The sequence below is a fragment of the Anabas testudineus genome, chromosome 18 (assembly GCF_900324465.2).
Source record: "Anabas testudineus chromosome 18, fAnaTes1.2, whole genome shotgun sequence".
NCBI lineage: Eukaryota > Metazoa > Chordata > Actinopteri > Anabantiformes > Anabantidae > Anabas > Anabas testudineus.
In genome coordinates this window covers 4,457,175-4,478,691 of record NC_046627.1, presented here as the reverse complement: position 1 = coordinate 4,478,691, position 21,517 = coordinate 4,457,175, and the positions used below count along the sequence as shown (strand labels likewise).

At 40.7% G+C, this 21,517-nt stretch overlaps 3 protein-coding genes across 3 annotated transcripts in view; all 3 read right to left on the bottom strand.

Moving 5' to 3' along the window:
- Positions 1–21,517, bottom strand: part of LOC113168133 (NACHT, LRR and PYD domains-containing protein 12-like) — a 152,663-nt gene that overhangs the window by 98,317 nt on the left and 32,829 nt on the right. The window lies entirely within an intron of this gene.
- Positions 8,296–21,517, bottom strand: part of LOC113168157 — a 102,583-nt gene continuing 89,361 nt past the window's right edge. The window contains exon 5 of the mRNA XM_033326668.1: positions 8,296–8,737. Coding sequence (XP_033182559.1) covers positions 8,385–8,737 — 353 coding nt within the window. The 3' untranslated portion in view covers positions 8,296–8,384. The remainder of the gene's footprint in view (positions 8,738–21,517) is intronic.
- Positions 12,523–17,138, bottom strand: LOC113168167 (V-set domain-containing T-cell activation inhibitor 1-like). The gene is made up of 2 exons (XM_026369184.2): positions 16,863–17,138; positions 12,523–12,889 (listed from the first exon to the last, which is right to left on the bottom strand). Exons 1-2 carry the CDS (start codon positions 16,897–16,899, stop codon positions 12,543–12,545), a joined length of 384 nt encoding a protein of 127 aa, XP_026224969.1. The 5' UTR covers positions 16,900–17,138; the 3' UTR covers positions 12,523–12,542.

Sequence of the window (21,517 nt, the reverse complement as noted above, 5' to 3'; positions counted from 1 at the left end):
GAATGACACAATCCAACTCAAATCATGGAGCCAAACATCAGATCCATGTTGGACAGACTGACAATCCACTGGTCTAAAAAGTGCAGCATGGAGATTATTGGGAACACAACAGATGGAAAAGTAGTAGTTGGACATGTACAGACCAGAAATATGGAGTCCAGCTGTGTTGGATGCTGCTGAGCAGACTGACCGCTGGGAACCTCTGAGCTCTCCTGGTTCACTCTGTGGAGGAATCATCCAGAATGAGCTCACAGTATGTCTGTCCACACAGAGACACACACAAGGTAAAGGTCCATGAAGAGAGATGTGATGTGAACAGTGAATCAGAGACTCCCTGTAGTGGTGAAGCTTTACTGTCACCAGTCACTTTGGTTTATTCTCAGCAGCTCTGAACAACAGATATCTCTGCCTCCCTCACTGAACAATGCTCAAGTGTTGAAACAAGGCATCTAGAGACAGAGTCTGCTTGGATCACACTGGTTGTACTGGGCAGCTCCCAGTCTGAATATGTTGAACTGTGTGAGTATGAGGCAGAGTGCTGCTGCTCACACACTTTGACTAATTCACATTTGAACAACTTCATTCCTTCATTAGTTGGTGGATCCTAAATGAATCTTCAAACGTCAGCTCTGGTACTGACACTGGGGACAAACAGTCCTCTACACTGACTTCAACAACATTAGAACAAAAGTCTTCCAACAGGAAGTGAAGAAGTCAAGATTCTTTGAGACATTTGTTCCAAAATCTTCATTTGGAGAACTTCAATCACAAAGATTTGATCAGAGTTCAACATTTGTGGTGTTCAGCTACTTCCTTTGACGTCTGCCTGCAAGTCAGCACTTCATTAGAAGAGGAGCAGCCCCCTGAGACCCTCTACAGGATCAGTGGTTTAGCTACTGGCTGGATGGAGATTTGATCGATGATCAGAGTTTTTGCTGGAAGAATAGTGAAGAAAGCTTCTCCTTCAAATCAACAGTTCAAACAGAAATCAACTTACTCACATCAGAAATATCCAGAAATCCAAAGAACACAACAATTTATCATCAGAGAACGTTTACATCATATTGTTCAGACTGATTTTAAACTCACAACAACAACTTACTCTGTGTCTGATGAAGGTTGATGTTTAAAATTAATATCAATATCTTTTGACCAGTTGCTCTTGAAGGACACACAGCTGGGTTCAGGTCCTGGTCCAGGAGATTCTGGTCTTTGATGGGACCTGATACAAAAACAACTTTGGTGACGCTCACATATTCAGTCAAAGTTTCCTTCATAAATGACATAGAGAATCAGAAGAATAGTAAAAATGTCCTGATGAAATATTCAATTCTAGATGAGACTTGGAGACAGAATCAGTCCGATGGTCTCAGTCATCTCACCTCTGAGCTTTGGTCTGGCTCTCATGGTCCCCACACAGAGTGGTTTTATGGAGATTTTAGAGTGCTCAGAGTCTCTATTATAGTTCAGTCTGGGTTTCAGAGAAGGAGCATTATTCAGAAAACTGTTTTAACAAACCCTGAAGTCTGACTTGATGCACCCTGATATGGAATCTCAGTTTCCTCTGACACAAAACCTGTTCTTTATAAAACTCACTCTAATCTGTGGTCACACGGTTCAGTGTTAGTTTTATGGAGGAGTCCAGTGTGACCAGGGTTAGCGCTGATTAGCTGTTAGCATCTGTTAGCAAAGACCACTAATTAATTATGATTCCATGAATAAATAATGTCTGTCGGGCGTCAGGTGACAATAAATGACCGTCAGATATCAGACATCATTCATTTCCTTGTTTCTCAGTCTACAGCTCCGTAGCGGAGCTACAGCTGTCACTTGACAAATGAACGAAAGAACGAATCGGTAATGATCCGTATGAACGACTCGTGAACGGACTGTAGTGCTGCTGACACAGAGCCTGAGCGGCCTGTTGTCACGTGACAAATGAACGAGGACCTGAGTACAGACTCACAGTTGAGTGAGTCGTGAATGAATCATTTCTGTTTCCTGTCCTGCTGACTGAGCTTATGCAGCTGCTGCCATGTGGAAGAGAAGGTACAGCAATGAACTGGAAATGAACGAATCACTCACTGAGAGGACTCATTACTCCCAAGTTTTTGGGAGTAATGAGTGGCACCCTTGAGCCAAAAAAACAGCTGAGACCACCGCTGAGAAAAATCAAATAAAAGCTGTCAGTGAAGATTCTCAGTCATCCAGGTGAAGTTATCTGGAAGTTGAGTCATGGAAACTAGACAACAACAAGAAGGAAGTCCAGTTCCCATGACTCTATTTCCAGATAACATAAGAGCTGTGTTTGCACCAACACTGACATTGCTCCACAATGTCATGTTCTGACGCACTAACAAGAATTCTGGTGATCTGCAGGCAACAAAGAGTTGAGTGTTTAACAGTCTTGGTAAACAGTAACTATTTTTATAGAACTATGCTTCAACATGTAGACAACTTTAACAGAGTAACTGAAATGTTGTTAAAACTGTTCCCATTATTCAGACTATATTTAATCTAGTTTTTAAATCACTCTGAACGATAACATCATCTCCACTTTGATCAATAACTATGACTATAACGATCGATCAGTGCAGCGACCAATCACAACATGACAAAAGATTCTTCATACATCAGTGTCCCATGTTTCCTAAGCTTCACACAGTTCTGAAAACACATTTTAATGTGTTGCAGAGAAGCTGCAGCAACTTAGCTCCAAAGGCAATAATGTCCAGTTAAAGTTGTCTCTGTTACTGGAACAGGACCCAGCTGATCCCAGTCTAGCTGTTCTCACTGACAAGTTTCTACCTCTGTAGTCACTTGTTTCAGTGTTGGTTTGATGGAGGAGCTCAGTGTGACCAGGGTTAGTATTGGTTAGCTTTTAGCATCTGTTAGCATCAGGAAAACCACTGGTTTCCACCCAAACAGTCTTCAGACAACAACAGAGGATCCAACAGTCAGAGAGACAAGACAAACTATGAAGCAGAGGTCACAGTTCAGAACTGGTTATACTGCTCAGTTTTCATATACGACAACAGAAATTAATCAAATGAACCTTGAATCAAACTTCTCTGGAGAAACAACTGTTGAAACATCAGTCACTGACATTGTCATGTTATTTACAGCTCACCTGGGAACAGGAGGGGGTTGTTGTCCTGGAAAATCAATGAGGTGAATAAAAGACTGGACTCTCTTCAAAGACACACAGCTGGGTTCAGGTCCAGTACAGTCTGGTCTCTGCTGCACTGGTCTGCAACACAACACACACAGAGCTTTGAGTGTGAATAATGATGGAGCATTGATTAGAGTGCTGAGCTCTGACATGGAGAAGAGTCATGGACAGTAGGAGATCCTCATCTCACCTCTGAGCTTTGGTCTGGCTCTCATGGTCCCCACACAGAGTGGTTTTAGAGGGAGGGACTCCCTCCTCTCTGTCCTCACACTGATCCATGCTGCTGAATCCACATCCACATCAGCTCACACACACTTTCTACCTTCATGTGGAGAGGAAACACAAATCATTGATGTGCAGTGAAAACTGAAATCCTCCTTTCCATCATTTCTCCTGGACAAAGATCAGCTGCTCCTCCACTGATTGGCTCTTCTTTCCTCTTTCATATCAGTGTCACTTGAATGCAGTCAGACAGCAGTGGGAGGCAGAGGAAGCTGCCATCAGCTGCTCTACTTCTACTATCAGTCCACTAGATGGAGGCATGAAGCTGCAGCTCAGCACACACAGGATGATGGACCAACATTTACACTCACTCAGTCATTTGGACTGATGCTGATACTTCACTAACTTTTCCACCACTAAACAACATTTAGAGATAAACACAGAAAAAGAATCTGATCATCTGTGTTATCTGAGAAAATCATGGAGATACTTTAAAAACTGCATGTACAGTAAACTTCCTCTGTGCCTCAGTCAAATCAAAGTCTAAATAGAGTTTCTACAAACAGACTTACTACACTGTAGGTCTGGAAATGACTGAGAATCAGCAGTTTGCTGTACAACAATCTACTCTAATGATTCCTGTTCACATGTGCTGTGTTTGCAGAGGGGGGGTGGGGGTTCATTTATGTGAGTCCTGAACAGAAACACACATGAAAATCTACTTTGGGAAACCACAGCAGCAACAGCTACAGTGCAGCAGCACAGATGATTTTCCTTGTACAAACCTGGAACTCAGTCCCTTAGTTCAGTGACAACATGAAATCCCACATTCAAGTTCCCACATGTGTGAAACGCAGAATGACGACGTTCAGTAAGAGACGTGAGCTCAAAGACGTGTTTCTTCTTTACTGAACAGAAACAGTGAAGTGATGTGAAAGAAGAACTTTGAAAGTTACTGCAGCTTTTATTATATCAAGGGTTAAATAGAGATTTGAGGAGGTGGGGGGTCACACTGCTGATACTGGATCAATTCTCTTTGTATCTGAATTCATGGAAACACTGATATTCCTGTTCAGAAATTAAAGTACAAGTACACAGACTCTGTACTCAAGTAAGAGTACATGCTGAAAAAGTACTGCAGTAAAAGTACCACCTATTTCTCTTCCCATGTTTCCTGTCTGTCTCTCCACAACTCACCATTGACACATCAAAAATACACAAAGAAGTAAAAGTACTGCACTGATTTGACTGATTTTAATGTGTATTACTGTGTAAACATCACTAATGTTGCAGCAGGTAAAGGTAAAGTTCACTTCATGTACTGACAGGTGGTGAATGTGTACTAATACATCACAGATCAGCTGATCAGAGTTTCTATGAACAATCTGCAAAGTAGCTGTGAAATAAATGTAGTAAATTAAAAAGTACAATATTTTCCTCTGTAGTGGAGTAAAAGTACCTTCAAGTAAAGTACAAGTATCTCATCATATGAATGGATAGAATGAGACGTGATACTAATAATTTGATAAATGATGTACTTTAATGTACTAACTACTTGTTGTTGTTTCATCTGTAATAATTCTCCCAGAGGGTCCAACTGCAGGACCACCTCACTGACAAACAAACACGGTCAGCAGCAGCAGAGGAGCTAAACAGCTACTTTGATCACTTTAAGGCCGCCAGACACCTGCACACACTGCCCCACAACAACTCCAACACTGCACTTCTCTCTTTCCAGGAGCATGAGGTGAGGAGGACACTGAGGCAGTGAACCCCAGAAAAACTGCTGTACCTGACTGCACAACTGGTGCAGGGGTTAAAGCACAGACCAGCTGGCAGAGATCATGACCAAGCTATTAAATCTCTCTGTCATCATTTTGAAATCCTTCAGTTTTCAGCCACACTACACTCATCGTCACTCAAAAATTTTCAGGGCTCCTGGAGCCTCAAACATCAGTTGTGAACATGTTTTTATCAAGTCTATGATGTGATGATATGAGAACATTTAATGATGTGTTCATGAACTTTGTGTTTTTCTGTTTCACTGCTGCACAAACCAACTGAGCTTTAGAACAAATCACCTGATTCATCTGATTCTAACACATGAACTCAACTTGTTACAAGAAAAACCAACATCAGTAGTGCTGTAAAAGGAACTAAATACATTTATTACTAATATTTCCATTTCTTTGTACCTTTATATTTGTACTTTACTTTTCACAGTACTGTATCTTTTCCTGCTCTATATTTATACAGGGACATAAACAGTTACTAGTTACTTTACACATGAAGATTTGACAAACAGTTTATAAAATATAATGAAGCTTAAAACAGATTTAAAATCAGAAACGTTGACTTGATGAATCCTTTGATCACTGAGTTGAAGTGGTTTCAGTCAGTTTTCATAGAAAAGTCAAACATTTAATGGTTCCACCTTCTTCGAGTTGAGGATCTGCAGCTTTTCCTTCTTTGAAATGACACTAAACTGAATCATTTTGGGTTCAGACTATTGACTGGACAAAACCAACTCAGTGAAGGTTCCACTTTCTCACTTGATTCTGGTTCTGAACACAACAAACAGTTGATGGATGAAGCAGGAAAAGAACCATCAGATTGATCAATAATGAAAAGAATCATCACAGCTCCATAGAAATCATTCACTGTCTGTGTCTCAGAGTTCTCTCTAATAAACTGAGGGACTTTGGACTAAACCACCTTTGTCCAGATTAACCAGTGGTTCCACCTGGACAAAGGTTTCCTGAATCACCTGGTTCAACAACGACACCGACTTTATCGACAGTGTTCAGACTAAACAACGACACCGTTGTTGTTTCTAGATTCAGACTGAACACTTTGATAACTGAGCATCTGTCTGACAGTCAGACTACAGGTTTCTACACAGGAGAGAGAACCAACAACAGAAAGAGACAGAAAACATACTCACCCTGAAACGCAGACACTCTGAGCGTCCTCCACTCCCAGCATGCACTGGGAGACTGAGAGAGAAGCAGTAAAAAGTCATAAACTCAAACAATAAACCTGGACTTTGACTCCAATCACACAAACACACTGTTAAAAGTAACAGAACATCAGAGTCAGTTAACCAGGTTCCCTTAGAAAACAGAAAACTGATTCTGAAGGGTCCAAGTACAAGTACCACTGTGCATTGTTTTCTTCGGGTTAAAGTGAAAAATAAAATACACCACTATAAAAAATAACACTATGGCAGCTTTTTGTGTGTATTAACCTTTTAAATCAGCATTCCCTGAGAAGACACATCTGAAATTTGACCATTTAACTCAAAACATAGGAACAGTTTGACCCTGGAACTCAGCAACACATCACACTACAACAGGAAATCCTTCTAGTCTCAGCTTCAGTTCAATGAGGAGAGATCAGCAGAGTGTCAATAAAAAGTTATTGGAAAGCAGAAATGATGGAATAGATTTAGTTGGAGTTCCAGCAGAGAGTGAGTGTAAAAGATCTTCCTCATTGAACTTTAGACCAAACTTAATTTTCCCTGAACCAGTGAGAGGAAAACCCACAGTACAGAAGTCGTACTTCAGAGCGTCAGTGTTTCTAGCTGTGGTGTGGCTGCAGTACTCTGTGGTTGGTGCTGCGTCAGTCATGTTCTGTTCTGAACCCTGAACCAGGATCAAAAGTCCAACTATCAGTGAAATCAATGTAGTGCAGTAAAAATACACACAACCACCAAGTATGAAGTACATTACTGGAGAAAAGTACTTAGTTACTTTCCAAAGAAAAGTACAAGTGTAGTTCAGATGTGTTGAACATGTGACTCTGACGCCAGAGAAACTCGACCTTTAAAAAGGATCAAATATTTATTGTCAGCTTGTTTCACATTTGTAGTAGTGGATAAAAACTGGTTCTGTGTTACTGCAGAGACCTGGTGTGGAACTAAACCAGAATCCTGGATCAGGTTCAGACCAGCATGGTCCAGCAGGTGGCAGCACTGACTGTCTGTTGAGCAGGAAACAGAAGCACTGACTGTTTTTTCCTCAATCTAATAAAAAGCTGCAGCTGCAGGTCCAGGTCCAGGATCAGGTCTCAGTTAGGATATGTTCTGGTCCACAAAAGGACAGGGGTCAACAGTCATCACTGAGGATCAACTCATCATGTGTCTGTTTGACCAAATGTTGGAACCAACACAAGCGGCTAAATGAACAGACGATGATGATGAGGATGAAGATGATGATCCTTCAGCAAGTGTGTGTCTTTTCACCACTTCAGTCCTATCTACACAGTGATCTACAGTGCCTATAAAAAGTATTCACCCGCTGGGTGTTTCATCCTTTTATAGACATTAAAAATCAATCATGGTCAATAAAAGTCATTAATGTCAAAGTGAAAACAGGTTTCTACCAAATAATTTCAATTAAGTAAAAATATGAAAGGTGAAATCAGTGTTTATATTAATATTCACCACTTCAGGTCAGTATCAGTATTTAGTAGATTCATCTTTGGCTGCAATCACAGCATGTGTGTGGATAGGGCTCAGTTAGACTTGTACGTCTGGACACTGGAGTTTTATGTAATGTTTCTTTGCAAAACTGCTCAAGTTCTGTGGATCAGGTGTGAACAGTCTTTTCAAGTCTATCCACAAATTCTCTATTGGATTGAGGTCTGGGCTTGATCATCAGGGACAATCTGATTATTAAGATTCATACACATTCATTGTTCTTGTAAACTTCATAGTTTGTTTGTTGTGTAACGCTGATTTGCAACAATGACAATTGTTAAAAGTACTATACAAATAAAATTGAATTGAATTGAAGGGTGAAAACCTTTTATAGGCACTGTGGTCTAGACCCTGTTCTCACCTTCATGTGACAGTGACCTGGTTCCTCACGCCAGGTTTGACACAATCAGGAATTTTAGCTGTGAGTGTCAGGAGGAGTCAAAGTGTTTGATATTTGTCCTAAATTCTCTCTGTAGAGGAGACAGAGACAAAAAAGACAGAAACCAAAAGCTAATTTTGGCCTTTGACCTGAAGCAGCACAGTTTTCTTTCTCAGCAGTAGGTAGGTGTTTTCCTCCCTGTTGTAAACTCCACATACGTATCTTCCCGTGTCTCTGACTTTTGGGTTCTTCAGGGTCAGACTGAGGTCTCCAGTTTCCAGCAGGTTTCTCTTCATCTCTGTTCTGTCTCTGTAAAACTGGTTCTGTTCTTCAGGCTGGTCAGAGCCGCTCAGATATTTGTGGACCATCATGTATTCAGGTTCATATCGTCCCCACTCCACTTCAGCATCCTCAGGCAGGTCCCCTGTGGTCCTGAAGGGCAGCTGGACTGACTCCACTCCCTCCTCCACCTCCACCTGACAGTCTGAGAGGACAACAAACAACATCAGCTGGACAGACAGCAGCAGCAGTTTTTAATCACGTTACTGAATGAGGACAAAGAAGCCCTGCATGTAGAACTTTGGGATGGGGGGAAGGTGCCAAGTCTGCCTGAAAGTTTAAAATGAGGTATTAATGGTTAGAAGGTTCTGTAGGAGACATCTCTTCCTGCTGAGACTTGCTGAAGTATATGTTGAAAGACTTACTCATTTTCATATCTTAGTAGTACAGGCTTGGCAGTTGTTGAAGACCTAAAGACACCAGAAAACTTTTCCCATCAGGGGTCGCCACAGCGAATCATCCTTTTCCACCTCACTCTATCATGAACATCTTCTACCCTAACACTAGCCAACTTCCTGTCCTCTGTTATAACATCCATGTATCTCCTCTTTGGTCGTCCTCTTGTCCTCCTGCCTGGCAGCTCCATCTCCAACATCCTTCTACCAATATATTCACTATCCCTCCTCTGAACATGTCCAAACCATCTCAGTCTGGCCTCTCTGACTTTGTTGTTAACACAGACAACGTGAGCCGTCCCTCTGATGTACTCGTTCCTTATTCTGTCTAACCTGGTCACTCCTAAGGAGAACCTCAACATCTTCATCTCTGCTACCTCCATCTCAGCCTCTTGTCTCTGTCTCACTGCTACCGTCTCTAACCCATAGAGCAGAGCTGGTCTCACCACTGTCTTGTACACCTTAAACCTTTTTTTTAGTGATTGCACCATGTAAAATCCTTCACTGGAGGTCACCTGTGCTTTTTATGAAGGGAGGTTTATATTAAATTCTCCAAATCTCTTGCCTCCACTAAGTCTACCTGTCCATTCGTCTTCTTTATGCTCATCACACATATACTGAGTCTTCTAGACTACTGTCAGGATTGTTGAGGAGATGTGAACATCTATTCCTGAGACTCTGAGACAAAACCTGAAGAATAGTAATCTTATGGACCTGTGGAATGATGATGGATGATGTATTTCCATCTTTGACTGCTGCCCCTGCTGTTGAAGCAATGAAATACGAGGAATCATTAACTAATGAACAAATAAACATTTAAAACAATAATAATATTTTTGTCTTACCACTGTGCTTGACCTAAGAACTTTGAACTGACCTCTGACCTTCAGCTCCACTTGTTTCTTCATCAGGATGTTTCCCTCCCTGTTGTAGACGGTGCAGGTGAAGGTTCTTATGTCTTCATCTGTGGGGTATTTCAGGGTCAGACTGAGGTCTCCAGGTTTCAGCAGGTTTCTCTTCATCTCTGTTCGACCTCTGTAAAACCGATCCTGTTCTTCAGGCTGATCAGAGCCGTTCTGATACACATGGACCTTCCAGTTCAAACTGTTCCTCCACTCCACTTTGACGTCTTCAGGCAGACAAACTGTGGTTTTCCAGGGCAACAGGACAGACTCCACCCCTGAATCCACCACTACCTGTTGGACTGAGAGGACAACAGAGCAAAATAAATGTGGAAACTCTGAAGGTTTATTTAAGAGAGTGATGTTAAGAATCCCAGTGTTTTAAATATTGGTTCATGTTTGAAAGTAAAGCTATAAGACTAACAAAGAGAAAAACATCTCATAAACTGACGTTGAAATGAAGATGAAAGAATTTAAAGACGACCAGAACAAAGAAAAATCTCCAGAACAAAACATGTTCTGAATTTTAGTGAAACTGAATCAAACTAAATTTTTTCTATAAATCAGTGGCTTTTACAGGGAAACCTTCACTCTCTAATGTTTGATTGATGACGACATATCTTCACAATAAGAAACATTTTCACACACTTTGAACATCAAGTGTAAAAAAAAACACATCTTGTGCATTTTAATATCAGAGTTTGATTTTCCAACAACACATGAGGGCAGCTGCTTTGTACCTATTTGCAAAATCCTTAATCCAGATATTTCCTTCTGACTGAAACGGACATATGAAATGATGATGGTGAAAAACTCTATAGTTAGAATTGGACCTGTTTCTTCTCTGTAATATCGACACTGTCACATGTTCTGATTTAGTGAAGAAAACCAAAAGTGTCTGAGCCTCGGTTTTAAGGAGACTTTGTTCTATGAAACTATCACATATTTCTGTTTCCCAGCAGATTAGTTTGATTTCTTAGATATGAAAAACATGTGAGGAGGATCTTTACTAAAGTCTAAAGAAGCAGAGTTGAATGATGAAGCAACAAGTTCCTCACTAACAACATGCTGAGCCTTTGGTTTAGAAATGTTCCCTCACACATCATTTGTTCTCTTTCTTTAGAGTCACTACATCATTTGGACTTCACAGTAGAATAAAGTGGATTTCTTCACAGTACTAATAGACCTGAGTCCTTTGTGGAGGCTGGAGCTCAGAGGAAGCTCGCCTCAACAGCAGCACTTTGATGTGGTGTATGTGAGTAGGTGGGTTCTCAGATTTGATTGGATCATGGATGTAGGATCTAGTTAAAGCTCATTAAGATCAGGACTGAATGAGTTCTACAGAAGCTGGTCTTTAATAAATGGCTGTTGTTTGTGTTGAACCAGGTCCGAGCCTGTTTCTATCTGAGTATAAGACCAGAGACAGTGGACTGGTCTAAAGCAGCACCTGGACTGGACTAAACTGGTTCTTTGTTACTGATTGACTGAAAAACACAAAGTTTGATCTCTTGTGTTGAATCTAGATGATAAATGACTTCCTGTGTTTCCAGCATCTTCCTGTCAGAGTCATGTTTGGTTTTTAGCTTAGCAAAGAGACTGACCTTTGACCTGGAGCTCCACTTGTTTCTTTATCAGGATGTTTCCCTCCCTGTTGTAGACGGTGCAGGTGAAGGTTCCTCTGTCTTTGGCTGTGGGGTATTTCAGGGTCAGACTGAGGTCTCCAGGTTTCAGCGGGTTTCTCTTCATCTCTGAAGACTGGTTTTGTTCTTCAGGCTGATCAGAGTCGTTTTGACACACATGGACCTTCCAGTTTAAACTGTCCCTCCACTCCACTTTGATGGCGTTGGGCAGACAAACTATGGTTTTACAGGGCAGCAGGACAGACTCCAACCCTGAATCCACCTCCACCTGGTAGACTGAGAGGACAACAAACCACAACATCATCTGGACAGACAGCAGCACTGATGCTATCAGGACCTCACTGTCCCATCCTTCTCTCATAATCCCAGACCTCACTGAGCAGTGAGTCAGAAACTAATCCAATGAAAGAATCAGTCAGTAATTAGAAGTAACCTGAGAACAGACTCTGAGATTCTCTAGGAAACATTCTGATGAGTTCATAGATCTCTGTTCATCTACAAACGGATCACTTTGTTATCGAGTCCATCCTGATGACCTCTGAACCAGCTGCTGCCTCACACTAAACTAAGAACTGCTCAACTCAAATAAATCCTCATCCTCACAAATGAACATTGAACGACTGAGATTTTACTGAGAAAAAGTTTTTCTCCAACAAACAGAGATAAAGACAGAAACGGATCAGTTCCTTCTCTAGTCATCAGGAACTAATGATCACTGATTCATTCTCAGTGTGGTTCTGATTGGTTCCTCACTCTCAGTCTGTCTTCACAGTCAAGGAGCAACAAGAGGAAAGATGGGAACCATCAGCATTATGGGTAATGTAGTAGTAGTGACGTACCTGACATGAAGTACTGACGGAAATGTATCAAAAGACCCCCAGTAACAAGAAGAAGAACAACCAGAAGAACCAGGAGAATCAGGAGAGCTTTGGCCCAGGATGGAAAACTTTCTGTGGAGAACATAAAGAACAACATGACCTCTGACCTGTTTCTGCAGTAGATGTTGTGGTTTGTTACTGACCTTTGACCTGTTGTTGTATATCTGTCAGTTTGAGTTTTTCTCCAGCTGATGTGACGGAGCAGGTGTAGGTTCCACTGTCTGACAGTTGCAGTTTTGTCAGGTTCAGACTGAGGTCTCCAGTTTCCAGGGCGTCAGTCCTCATCGATGTTCGGTCTCTGTAAAGCTGGTTTTGGTTTTTAAGGTCATCACCTTTCTTCTGACACTGGTGGACGGTTGAAGGACTGAGATCGTAGCGGCTCCACACCACTGTGGGGTCGTCTACGTCAAAAGTGGGAAACTCACAGGGCAGCAGGAAGTGGTCCCCCTCATACATGACCACAGCTGAGGCATGCTGGGAAACTGTGAGGACACACAGACAGAAAGGGTCCATCTCAGCAGCCGTGAGATGTCGTTAGGCATACGAATTCATGTCTCATTACTGGTGCATCCTCAGGTGAGCCAGAAATCAACCTGGTCAAGGTCAATGTGTCCTCTGCATTGTGTGCAGCCTGTAAACTGTGCTGCTTAAGATCAACTCAACATTTGTCTGAATGAAGCCCAACATTTACATCCACATCTGATGCTGCTGTCATCAAACAGACTTCAGCAAAGGATCATTGTCACTGCTGGTAACACAACCTGGAAGAATCTCAACAAGCTACAGGGGCATAGAATGATTACTGCTTAATAAAAAGCATCATTACTACACTATAGAAATCCTAATAAAAGTCCAGCATTGAAAAGAGTTAGCATCACACTATAGTTAAAGTAGGTTACTGAAAGTTCTTAGCATTAGTTATTTTAGAATTGTCCTTGACTTGATTGACACTTATTTATCATGTTTTTAAAAGAACCACATCTTATTGATCAGAAATGACTTTTGCAGTAAAAAAACAGCTGTTCTTTACAGGAATATATACATAAACACACAGACGCCTACAATCAGCAGAAATTAGCTTTGTCTTCAATAGAACAATATGTTTGTTAATGAAATTTTATTCAGGAGAACTGATCACTGGAAAATTCCATTGCAATGATGGTAACACAGCTGAAGACACATCTGTTAATGAAAAACATGTTAAATCCTGTGTGTCCAGAAGTTTCACAGTTTAAATTATATCATATCACTGGATTATACTCACTCCCAGGTGACCAAACTTTACTGGAACTTAAAGATGAAATAAATACAACAACGATAGAACTTATTCCATTCATGTTGTGGATAGACACAAAACGCCAACGATAATGAGAATAGGACCTTGTTGAACCCAAAAGAGTTACTGTGATGAGTTATTGAGACTGGACCCAAAGAACATGCTGATACCACAGCTGGATAAATCTCTCACAATAGTACTTTTAACAAAAGTCTTCACAAATCACTAGAAACACTAGTATTCACTGTCATCCACAGATCAAACCACGTTCCAGAGAATCAGAAGGTAAGTAAGAGAGCAGAGGTCTGAAAGTCTCATCTCCTGGAAATCTCCATCCATCCACCTCTCCCTCTTCACGTCATCTGTCTCCTGTAAACCACCGTCTTCACAGTACGATAAAGACAATGGATCTTTCACCTATCTTTTTACTCACCTGTGTATCCTGTGTACATGGTAATGATGATGGTCATCCACCTATAGAGGGCGCTCCCCTCCTGGTCTTACTTCCTGCTCCAGCTGCCTCATGATCTATGATATTCTCAAACCTTTCAATGCTACTCTACTCTGATCAATCTTTGAGTTTAAAGAAACAGAGAACGTATAAAGAGGTCAAACACATCATTTGTAAAAGTGGAAACACGGCTGCTTTAATTTAGATAAAAAATAAAAAGCCTGTAGTGAACTGACTTAATGTGAAAATAGTCCAACACTGTAGTAGTGAGTACAATTAGTAACTGGTATCCACTGAAACATCAGAAATACAATTCAAGTAGTTACTTGCACTAAACACTTCACCTTAAATGTGACCAGTGGAAGAGCAGGTTACTCAGGAAGTTATCATGAAGATCAGTTTCAAGCCCTCATCAACAGTATAAATTAGTTCTGTCTGTTTTGTTTTTAGATGTTAATGTATTTATCTAATTGATTTGAACTAATATATGATCTCATACCATCCCAGCAAAGGAAGCTGGTGATAGAAGGCCACTGACTCTGGACCAGCAGAAAGACACTGACCTCTGAATAAAAGGTAGATTATTGCAGTAATGATGCACATGGTACAAAATAAAATATTTGTAACTTGTTATGTGGACTGACTTCTACAGACACTGTAGAACTTAATAAGCAGGCTGCCAACACAGTAGCAGCGTGTTACCTAAAGTGAATCTACAATGTGCACTAATCCTGCTGTGCTACTTAACAGGTGTTTTACACAGTTCACAAACTGTCAGGTGTCTCTGCACAACACAGAGCAGAGGTCCAAACTGAACTGGATCAGAGGAAAAAGACTTGAGATAGAAACTCAATGCAAGACAGAGAAATGGACCTGGAAATCCAGAAACTATAAAGAGAAGTGATTCAGTGTCTCTGAGGGACGACTGATGTGGACATAGGTAAAATCCACCAATGACATCAGGGAAAGCTGTAACACACAATGAGGAGGTTCCTTCTGCACTTGTTCTACCAGAACACCTTTCTGGTGCTAATGTGTGATTCATGTCTCCTGCAACCTTATAGAACTGGTCCTTGATGTGGAGGGGGGGTCTTCTTTGGCCAGGGGAGGGGATGAAGACTGACCTGTGCACAAGTGATTTAAAATTTCTTATTGTGAATCAAACAGTGTCTTTATTGAGGTTCTCAGCATCTCCAACAGAATAAAGGAACAGGCCACTTGCTGCACAGCGACGGCACTAAAACATGAATTAATCAAACCTATGACAACAACACGTCTTCAGAAACACTGGATAAATAACACTGGGCCTGACAGTAATAAGAACTACCACAGACATGTACCACAGATTAAAGTGACAGTGACCGTATCTCTGCAGCATTTTAAAGCAGGATAATTAAAATAATCCAACATATTTACAGAGACCATTGAATGACTGTAAAACATGTTAATGTCTAACTGTACTTCCAGCTGAACTAACAGATACATCACAGTATTCATCTTATCCTGGTACTTAACCTGCTCTGGACCACATCACAGATTAAAACCTCCACAGTAACTAAATCCAGCTTCATTCACCCAGATCTACCTTTAAATACTGATGCATGAATCCATAATAATGAAGGATACTGTTTGGTTTTTGTATTGAATCTCTGACCATGAATCCAGATCTTCACAATCCAGATTAGACTCTGTTCTACTAAATCACAGCCACACTTTCAAATCCAGTTTTTAAATACAATATGAATTTAGCAGAAAGCATCATATGTGAAACAACAGAATGAAGAAAACTGGGCGGAGCTGCCCTTTAAACTTCCAGATACCAGGACATTAGATTTTAATTGATGAATTTCTTTTCATATTTATTTAGTATTAGAAATATTAATGGTTATTTATTCTCTGTAACACGTCAACATCCTCCTGTAACATGGAGTCACTGAAACATACAAACATCCACTACATTAAAATGTTCAGAGGTTTTATTCCAGGACTTTTCCAGGTTTTTCATGACCGTACAAAATGTGTGGGTTCAACAAACTAATGTTACAAGCAGCAGATTTATTTGGTGATATTTGATTTATGGATATGTTGAAAGTCGCTGCATGTCGTCCTGTTAAATCTCAGATCTGTGTACATCTGTGAACCTGATTCAGCCTCCAACCACCTCCTCTATCTCACTCCATCAGACACATCCAGAGGTTAGAAACCTCCACCCTTCAGGCCTGCAGACCAGGGTGTGTTGGTGTGAACTAACTGAACCTATGTACGTTGAATTATGGACCTATCAGCCTCTTATTTCTTTTATTTGCTCAGTTTCTTGTACATTCATGTCACGGCTGGACTGAATTTTAATGTTCTTCATTATATTGTGTTAGATTCTTGTGTTCAGTAGAGGAGAAGAGGACTGGACTCCTACACTGTAGATATATTAATGATGTCAGCTGATTTACTTTATTACTTCATTATTTAACTGTTTAATGTTCATTTGTCTACGATAGAAAAACTCCTTCATCATCATCCTCCATGTTTATCTGCTTCAATAAACAGTTAGATCGGATTTCTTGGGTCCTGTGTTTGAATGTACAGTCCACATAGATGGTCCATGAGTCAGCACCATGAACCGAGTCCTGCTCAGCCACAAACCAACAGAGGAGACCCGACCGATCAGAGCAGAGAGACGGAGAAAAGAAATAACGGGGTGATAAGATGAGACGGAGGAAGCTTTTCTTACCGAGCTGGAGGATCACAAACACCACCGACATCTGCATCTTCCCGCAGCCTCGTTAAATCAGCTTCTTCCTGATCGGATCCGCGCTGCACATGGTTTGTTCAGGTGGACTCGTTTTCCTCCATCACTGCTGGATTCTCCAAACTACATCCACGTTTCCTTCACCTGCATCTGTTTGTTATGATTTAGTAGAAGATAAACTAGAGATTTATGGAGAGATGCACGTGTAACCCAGGTTATTATTTAGAGCTCTGAATTACACAGTGTTCCTAAACGCATCATGAACATGAAGTTTCTACTGTCATCAGGACTCGAACACATCACACAACTCAGACTCAGGTGTGTGAACAGAAATAAAACATAGTTCAAAGTTATAAAAGTCAAGTAGAACATAAAGAGTTACTGAATGAAACTGAACTGAAAGAGACGAGAGAAAAAACCCGACGGGCGTTTTATCAATTAAGAGGATTATCCAGGTGAGTTAGCTTCAAACTAGCTGGTTAGCACAGGTAACTTTATTCTGGGAGAGTTAAAGTTTGTGTTTTGTTACCTCGAATACATTTCAGAGTAAAACCAGTCAGGAGATGAATTGTTGTGTTAGACAAAGTGTTTTTATTGTTTAAATAAATTTATTAGCCGCTAGGTTCTGCTGGTTAATTGAGGCCTACAAGCTAAGTGACTGCTACATGTTTAGCAGCTACTGTAACTCTGATAAGACATGTGACATAGTTTTTATGTGTTAGAATTATTATATGTTAGAGTAGATGTGTTGTTGTGAATTTGGTAAAGAAAAGGAAACATGACAGCTGTGTTTTATGTATATTTTATTGTAGTATTGTATTTTATTTAAAGGTTATTGGACTCTGTGATAACTGGTGTGCAGGCTGCTTTTGTTTTGTTTTTGTTTTTTTTGAGGGACAATTCTTCTGTTGTCGTGGAGCTGAAGTCTTCTCATCATCACTCCAAGACGGTGGTAGGAATCAAATTAGAGGAGACTCACTCTCATCATTCAGCCAGGTTCAGAAGTGTAGATTTCAGATAACCAGGGTAGGACATAAGTCTACTAGGGGCTACATGTTCATATGTTTGTGTAGGTACAACTCCTAATATCTCCTGAAAATTAAGTTCCTATATAGTTTATAGTGTTTTGTAGTAAATGTAATCATATAATCATTATGTTGTGGTGCTAAATATTTTTTGAATGAATGAAGCCTCATTTATTAATGGAAAGCGAGACACATGGAGAAAGTTGGTTTTAATCAGTTCACTGTGTAAAACTGATTTTTCTTCTCACAATAATGTTTCTATAAACAGTTAAAGGGAAATTTAGTGTTTAAAATTGAGTTGCAGTCAAAAACTTTGACATAACTAAAGGGACGGAGCTTAGTGAAGAGTCAGTTCAGCCTGAGACAGTCAGAGCAGAGAGCTGCTGGATAGTGATGGTAGATGATGCCTCATGGAGTGTGGGGCTCTTTCCTCTAACTGTGTTGACTGTGTTGGTGAATGGATTCATAGCAACATCTGCTGGATTTGAACAATCAGTGCAGGAGACCTGGATAAAGAGTGAGGAGAGAAACTGAACTAGGTTCATTCATTCAGACATGTGGACACCAGCTGAGTGATGAATGGTCCTGTTTAGAATAAAGTGCTGACTGAATGAAAGAGAAGTGGATCAATTCTAATTCATCTGAATAGAACCACAATAATATGACTCTGTGTCCTGTCTCGTGGTTTGACTGTTGTTTCCAGACCTCCCAAGCGGGGCCTGTTCCAGCTGCAGGTGTCATCACACTTACTGATTCCAGACCACACAGAGTATCTGGGACTCTTCTTCGGAGCTTCTCTCTGAGTTCTGCTGCAGTCTGTGTGCTTAGATTTGAGGCTTTACGTTGAAGTGCATGCTGCAGCATTTGGATCATGGGAATGACCTTGGATCCAGAGACTCTTTTCTCTTCAGACAGCTCCACTGTAGCTGGATTGAAAGGAGCGAGCACGCTGAGAGTTTCTCCTCTGATTTCATGGTGTTCAGCAGTAAGTGGAGTGATATCTGTTTTTAAAGAGGCCACAGATTCCCACACTGGCTCCTTTTGGTCCTTCATTCGTCCAGCATGTGGTCTGAGCTGTTCCATCGTGTTGGAACCACTTCATGATATGAACTTAGGTCTTTATGCTTTGAACAACAGAGTTCACTGAGACCAGAATCTAACTTTAAGAACATTTTAATTCTTTCAAGGGAGCAGTAGTTACAATCACAATGAGCTTCAGATACAAGTGCTGCTGCACAGAGAGTCCGTCTCCCACAGGCCTTTAATATCAGTACAGAACATTTGAAAGACAAAGATACATGAACATGTTTCCACTTACATATGTTTCATTGAACAGTGGTATGTTCCTAGGGAGTATGTGGGGGTGAAGCACATTCAGGGCAGGTTACACAGTTCATCTGTTTCCAACAGTTAGTTAAGACTCCTGACATGATCTTTTTATGGTGACACAGGAACACAGCAGCTGCATTGTATAATGTAGAACAATCACATTTTCTATAATTTCCCTCCTGTTTATTTACAATCAAGAGTTCACAATAAAGCATCATCAACAAAGATATAAAACAAATAAGTAATTAGATGGAAGAACTGGATATAAAACAAATAAATGTAAAATTAGGATGATCTGTGTTTCTTTGTAACTACGTCAGTCCCACACCACTTTCCTCCACTTTCAGTGTGAACATCATTGTTCATTACACATCAGACCCCCCAGGTAGCATCAAACAGACTGAAGATACAGAGTTGGTCCCATCATAGTTGTTCTCTGTCTGTGGAACAAGCTCATAGACACAGTTAGTTTTGGTCAGTGCTGTTTCAATCAGTGTTTGCATGAACTCCCTGAGACATGGGATAGAGCAGCATCCACACACCACAAGTAAAACCCCTGCTACTGCTAAAGACACCAAATAAGAAGCAATAAGCCGACTCTGTCTGCCAAACCAGTCCTGCATCCACTTAGTCAGCGGATCATCAACTCCAGAATTTTCCTCTAATTTAATAGAGAGTGCAGTTAGTCCCTCAAGAGCTCTTCTTATTGACATGTTGTGTCAACTGAGCCAGTGTACTGTTTGGTTTACAAACCAATTATAGGGGAGGTCTCATGAGGTGATGTTAATGGTTTCATTACATGATGCTGTTTTAACTTCTGTCTCTGTCTCTTCCTTTGCTTTCTTTAAAGAAACAGGTGTAAATAGAATAATGGGGAAACTGAAAGTTTTGCACAAGCAGCACAATTGGCAACACAATAGTTTACTTCTCATAAAATGTATAATATATATTTTAAAAATCAATCTAGGAAGCACGTATCCCTGTCTACGTATTCTATCATCACTGACTCTTTCCACTTTCTTCTTTTCTATCACCATCTTCATAACATGTTGTTTTGTTTTTCTGCTTGGAGTTATATTCCTCACAATATGGTTATAACAATCAAAAAAAGTAACAACAGTAAGTATCAACAATGTTAACTTTGACCCACACCAAGGGGGATTCTTAAATGGATGTCAACATCTGTTTTCCATGCTAGTAGAGTTCCCTGAGATGTGTCTAAGTCGCTAAAATCGCAGCAGTATTGTTGGTTTCTTCAATGGTTTGAGACGAGTGCCTCTGTTTGGACTGCACTCTAGACAGTAAGGTGTAGCACTGTATGTCATGTATAAAATGACCACAACACTTTTCATACACTGAGAGACAAAGACAATAAAGCACAACAAGGATACTGTTTGGCCTTTTTACTTGCAAGGGGAGCCGGCCTGAGGACTAAGCATCATAAATGCTTCACCCAGGAATTTCTACCTCCGACTCCGGCCGTCTCCCCTTTGTACAAGCTTTTTATTAAAGATGAGACAAGGCTCACGTTGCCTGCGTTAGCGACAAAGTCAGAGAGGCCAGACTGAGATGGTTTGGACATGTTCAGAGGAGGGATAGTGAATATATTGGTAGAAGGATGTTGGAGATGGAGCTGCCAGGCAGGAGGGCAAGAGGACGACCAGGGAGGAGATATATGGATGTTATAACAGAGGACATGAGGTTGGCTTGTGTGAGGGTAGAAGATGTTCATGATAGAGTGAGGTGGAAAAGGATGATTCGCTGTGGCGACCCCTGATGGGAAAAGCCGAAAGAAGAAGAAGACTCCCTGAAGTTACATATGTGGGCGTATGGTATGGTTACAATGAATATAGGATGATCATATTGCAAGAAAAAGAACTCCATACAAGGATAAAACATTGGTTATAGGCATATAGCAACAAGAACTGTGCAACTCCAAGCCGCTGACCTTTTTCTGACCTTTTCTATTTCCTGTCTGTGTGCAGAGTTCAGCATCAGCAGAGTACAACATGTTCCTGTTGCTGACAGGATTAAAAATCAAACACATGTATCCTTCATAATGACAATAAGTAAGAAACAAGAAATTATCCTTATGAGTGACGTAACATTGTAATAAGAAAATTATAAATCAGTGAGTAAATCATATTTACTTTAAAACTGTAAACGGGGTGGCTGTGGCTCAATAGGTAGCGCAGTTGTCTGCCAATCACAGGATTGGTGGTTCAATTACCGGCTGCCACTTCACATGCCAAAGTGTACTTAGGCAAGATACTGAACCCCAAC